The following is a 6,000-nucleotide window of genomic DNA, read 5'->3' on the forward strand; positions in this document are numbered from 1 at the left end:
TAGAAGTAAAGTGATATTTTTTTCTCAAATTATAAACAAGAAGGCAGTGATAACTTAGTGAAAGTAGGGTTAAAGAGCAAGAATGTGTAAAAGCAATAAGAATTTTGTCTGATATATATATCTAATCCTAGTTGATAATGAAAGGAGTAAAAGTTTTGAAGAGTTCATTTTGTTGGAGGGGAGACATAGGTTCTGAGAGATGGTGACTGAGTGAGAACATCAGGTGCAATAGTTGTGTTCTGTGCTCCACTCTTCTGCTGCATTCTCCTTCTAGCCATGTACCCTCTCACCCATGGTGTCACATCTTCGTTTATTTTTATCATGATAAAGAATATAATGCGGTAGATCACAATCATGCTGAAGATCACACTCAGGTTAATCCACTTCGATCTGTTCACATCTATTTGGAACACTTTTTCCAAGATGTATTCTCCTGGTATCTTTGGAAGCTCTGGTGTCTGGTTGTCAAATATCAAGCCCCTCAAATCATTCTGGTATTGACCCTGAAAGAGTTTTCACAGTTTTTATCATCAAACTAAGATATAACACCAGCACATGGCATTCCAGTATTGAAATGTGTTGCTTCTGTTACCTGCAGTGCCCAGAAGTGGAAACTGATGTATGACATTGGGTAACGCCAGACTGGCTTTGGGATATCATGTGGAAGCCTAAAGTAGCCTGAGACCAACATGAATATGCCCTGAAATTTAAAAAGTAGAAATACAAAAGTCAGTTAATCAGGTGTGAATGGATGATCAAGATCAAAGGTTTTACAGAACGAATCCTGTTGTGTTGAATTTTCATATGATCCTGCTGTGAAAACATTGTGTGCTGCTGTCTTCACAGGCATTGTATATGTGGAGATTTAGACAGCATGTTTGGTTTCATATTTTAGATGTGGTATTTTCAAACATGCTTGGATAATTTTAAATTCCTGGTTTCAACTGCTTATGCAACATGATATGCAATTAGTGCTCTTGCATTTAGTAGATGCACTGTTGAATAAAAGGCAGAAATTTATAAAAGAATGATGGAGAAGGTTGAATTTTGGGTGGTGGTTTAAAGGAAAAGATGGCATTGTTTTGGATGGATGTAATTTAATGCACATGTGTGCCTATACTGTGGGGAGGAACTTGCATACCTGAATTCCTGCTCCAATAATGATGCCCATGAGGAAGTTGGGGACAATGCTGGCAATTGCCATCATTAAGCTTTCAACCACTGTGACACTGGCATAAAGGCACAGCACAAAGAAGAGGTAATGCCAAAAGCCAGGGTGTAGGCGAACCATGAAGTAACAGATTGTTCCAGAGAGAAAAGTGATCAAAATCAGGAAGGGCATTGCAGATAATGTGTTGCTGATGACAAATGCAGTGACACCATAGTGACCATTAAGCCTCTCCCTTTGGAAAACCTGTGATTGAAATTGAAAATGTGAGATTTCATACTACATTATAGTGAGTATGATGGTTAGTTGCTGCATGGGGGGCACAGAACATTCACCTTCATGTCTTCAACAAATGAAGGGAATCCACCAATTGACATGAAGGTCACAAAACCAAAGACAAAAGATGCACAAGAACCTCTGGCCTGCAATAAAAGGGAAGAAAGCACATGAACTCCAAGAAGGCCAAATTTCTTGCAAAACTGTGATACATTGACAACTTCAAATTGCTTTCAAATGAGATGTAGAAGTACCAGAATAGAGTTGTAGCCTGTCCCCACATTCAAATAAATGGTTCCAATACAGATAGTGACCACAATGTAGATAACAAGCCTAAGCCAGTAGTAGCCAAAGTCCCTTGACATGTTGATGAAGGAACGTTTGGTTAAAGTGTAAGACTGCATCAAGAAACTAGCCTCACTTCCTCCAGCTTCAAGCACTGTTCCCTTCTGCAGAATTCATCATGATCACAACATTGAATAATTGACTCCAGAAAATGAACAAGAAAAAGAGGATATATACATGTTTGTGTATTGCACTTAATTGCATCATTCTTAAGTTTGGCTATTTTTCATCAGTAAGCAATCATTGAAAAGCACTTACAACTTTGGATATCTCATCCACTTTTTGTGTTGCGGCATAAGAGTGCTGAGAAGTTCGGTAGAAGTCAATAAGAGTTCTGATTGCTTCGGCAGTAGTGATCTTGTCCAAAGGATCATCGCTTCCCTCAAACTACAGAGAAAGGTTCAGACCAAATGTTAGCAGAGGTATGTATGTTAGAAAATAACTGATGTAAAGCACGTATTAAAATGTTGAAACTATATAGAGTGTAATGAAATTGAAAGACAAATTTGTGTCATAAAGAAGAAAAGTTGAATACCCTCAGTTTCATGGACCCTTTGAGAGTGGCCTTGACTTTGTCAAAGTCAGAATTGATGCACCTGAGGAAATGATCAGAAGGGTTCCTCAAAGCAGGACAAGGGAAACCAGCTTGTGCAAAGAACTGCAGACAAAATCACTTATATCAGTCATCAAAAAGCTTCATTTATTTACAATCATTATTGATTAAAGAAACTATGCATAAGAGAGAAAAAAGTGGAATGTGAATTTGACCTCATATGCCTCTGAAGCCTGTCCAAAATAAACAGTTTTGCCACTAGAAAGCAAGTACAATTGGTCAAATAACTCAAACACTTCACTGCTAGGTTGATGAATAGAGGCTATCACGGTTCTCCCATCCCTTGCCAAGGCACGTAGTGTCTGAGTCACAAAGAATGCTGAAGCACTGCAATAGTGAAAAATTCCAAAACAAACTATGACATGAGTTCACCAAAAAGAGAAGTTTCTACTTTACAAACTTGATCAATAAGAGAGACATCACAAACCAAACATTCTCCATAAAAAAAACATTATAGAATATTGTAACCCCCTTCAGAAAAGGTGCACACAATTTGATGTTGTGACTATGCAAAACATTATCCAAAAAGACAAGCATGCCTTTGTTTGTTTCTGCATTTTGTGTATAGAGATAAGAAGAATTTCAAAGATAAATAATATACAGACAATGCATGGCCCGTTATTTATTGCACCACGTTTTTCCTTTCCAAAGCTACATAGAAATTTTATCATTAGGAACCGATGGAAACATGTACAAGACAAGCATGCATCAATCAATAGTTGCCCAAAGCAGCAACAGAAAAGACAGAATACTCCTTCAAGGTTTTTTAACTGTCAATTTAAGAACAATGTTAAAACATCTCTATATATTTTTACTATATTTTAATCTGTTTCAAAATATTTTTCACTTTAAAAAATAAAAAATTATTAGTTAATTCTTCCTCTACCATTCTCATTTAATAGTATCCACCTACATACTTAAATGAATTAACTACCACCATCTAACTCTTTTAATAAGGACACCTTTATATGTAAAAAAAAACTTTATCAAAGTAATTGGGTGATTAAGGAAATCTGTTTTCAAAATATCAAATATTATGTTTTATTTATATAAATTTACATGTAAATTTTGGCATTTAAAATTTCTTAAATGACATGAGCACCTAACATCATATAATCCTTTTTATTTACAAACAGTATAATAATAACATGAAATTATTTCAAATATTTTATATATGACAGAAAACAAAACCCTCTACAGAAAAAATTGCAGTTGTGGGGGAGATATTAAGAATAAACTTACTATACCAAGTTTTTCTTCTAACAAGTTTTTCTTCTACATAAATATCAATTACTTGAAAAGCACAACTATAGGACAGAGTTACGTATACAGTACAAATTTTGGTAGCAGTTAATTAGATGAGAATAGACGTGTGATAACTTCATATGTCCATGCAAACCACTTAGGACAAGGAAATTAAATTCACATAAAGTGATGTGTAACAACCTGTCAAGTCCACTGGTTGGCTCATCAAGAAAAAGCAACCTTGGTCTCATCAAGATTTCCAAGGCAATGCTAACTCTTCTCTTCTCCCCACCACTGATCCCCCGCAAATGCCAATTTCCAATCACTGTGTCTGCACAATCTTGCAGTCCCATTGCCACAATGGTGCTCTCCACCAATGCTCTCTTATCTGCCCATGGCATGTTATCAGGCAAACGCAAACGAGCTGAATATGATATCGTCTCCCTCACTGTTAGGGTACCGATCAAGTTATCATCTTGTGTCACATAAGCCTGGTTAAGTTCATAACACATCATAAAAACCAAGTTAGGAACAAACCCTTTTGCAGAATTAGCATAATGGTATGCTTAAAAGTTGCAAAACATGATATGGGAAAAAAGGCAACCATATTTAGGTGCTATAATTAAAACCAAACCTTAAAAGTTCAAAATCAAAGTGAAAAATGATGACCAAAATAAGTGTTAATATATATTATATCTACTAACTATATTCTTCCAATGAAACATAGACACCGCTAGTAGCATTTAGTATGGAGCATTTAGTACATAGACAGAAGAGAATGAAACATTTTGTTCTATTCTTGATGTTAAAATCTATGTATCATCTTTTAAAAATTTATCTTTTTTTATTCTATTCTGAAGGGAGTTGCCAGTGCTACAGTATCTAAAAAAATCCAAATATTTTGATTGAGGTGTTTTTCTGGCCAATAACTGAAAGAGTTCGGTCAAAGAGAGAAATAAGAAAGAAAGATCCCAAGGGTACCAAAACCTTTAGAACATATATATCTAATAGTATTAAATAAAGATCCAATATTATATTCACGTTTGTTTGAAAGCATTCCACCAAAGACTATATGTTCAGACAAAAGAACCAAAGACCGCATGTTAAGGCAAAAGAGGAAAAAGACTCACTGCAGTGCCAAAAGAGAGTTTGGCTTTGCGTCCATTGAGAAGGATGGTGCCTGAAAGAAAGGCATTTGCAGCTAGGCGACTGGAAAGTGCATCAAGAAGAGTAGATTTTCCAGAACCTGAGGGCCCCATGAGAGCAGTGAAGGTTCCTGGTTCAGCATAACCAGTTAGACCCTCCAAAACATTTTGTGTCTCACCGTTGCTGAGAGTGACCATCACGGTCAGATCCTTCCATGTGAGTCTTGCTGAAACATCTCCAATGATCTCTGAGTTAGCCTTCTCTCTCCAAAGGGTCTCACTGAGAGGACTCAACCCTGGTAGGGTGGAACCATTTCCAGAAGGCCTAGCTGTTGCTTCTATCTCCATACCAGCATGTGTTGTTGCCTCAGAGTTTTTCATGATAATTAACTTTCTTCAAACCTCTCACACACTCACCTTTTAGGCTTCAATACAATATGGTCCAAACTCTCCAAAAGAGTTCAGTGGTACTGATCAAATCCGATCCACCAAAAGAGAAAAAGGGTAGGAACCAAATTCAAAAGCCAAGCAGTGAAACCTATAGAATATGTGAGTGTATATATATGAGGAAGTTACTATGATAGAAAAACCAAAAGGGGACAATAGGATAGGAGGGAGAGAAAAGTGTGAGTGGTGAAATGGGAATGGTATGATTGGAGAGTTTTGACTGAAAGAAAGGGTTTTCTTAAGAGAGATGATGGCTCATGCAAAAAGAGCCTTGTGGAGTTGCATACATAGATTTGTTGAAACTGTTGAAAGGATTTGTAAGTTGTTGTTATGAACAAGAAGAAGTGATTGGAGCAAAGGGTGTTATATATTCTGATCCAACTGATGCAAGGGATGACGAACACAACAGCTATAACACCATGATATGATATGATATCTACTACTACATACTATTCGTTGTTTGGGAGAGCTCAATTCTCGATGGAAATATTTAGAGAAGAAGCAATAAGTTTCAGCCATTATATGGAAGCAATCAATTAATGGGTGCAGCTAGTTGTTGGTAGCTACATTTATTGCCAAACCGACCCCCATTTAACCCTGAGGCTCAGGAATCTGTTCATATTACGTGTGTTTTTTTTTCAACTTTTCCCTCTCTTCACACACCCTCTTACTATTCTCCCATCTCATTTTCATTTTCATTTACATAAACGTTTATGTAAACACTTTTTAGTACACCATTATGAATAGCTTTTGTTATTAAG

General features: G+C 36.5%; 1 protein-coding gene across 1 annotated transcript; it reads right to left on the reverse strand.

Moving 5' to 3' along the window:
• Positions 1-5,735, reverse strand: ABCG11 (white-brown complex-like protein). Its single transcript, XM_047308065.2, has 10 exons — positions 4,778-5,735; positions 3,849-4,138; positions 2,558-2,729; positions 2,325-2,447; positions 2,048-2,176; positions 1,699-1,893; positions 1,504-1,590; positions 1,142-1,414; positions 593-700; positions 1-503 (listed from the first exon to the last, which is right to left on the reverse strand). The coding sequence occupies exons 1-10, from the start codon at positions 5,171-5,173 to the stop codon at positions 165-167; spliced, it is 2,112 nt and encodes a 703-aa protein (XP_047164021.1). The 5' UTR covers positions 5,174-5,735; the 3' UTR covers positions 1-164.
• Positions 5,736-6,000: the final 265 nt, after the last annotated feature.

This window comes from Vigna umbellata, chromosome 4, assembly GCF_029865625.1.
Source record: "Vigna umbellata cultivar VRB3 chromosome 4, Vumbellata_1.0, whole genome shotgun sequence".
NCBI classification, from domain to species: Eukaryota; Viridiplantae; Streptophyta; class Magnoliopsida; order Fabales; family Fabaceae; genus Vigna; species Vigna umbellata.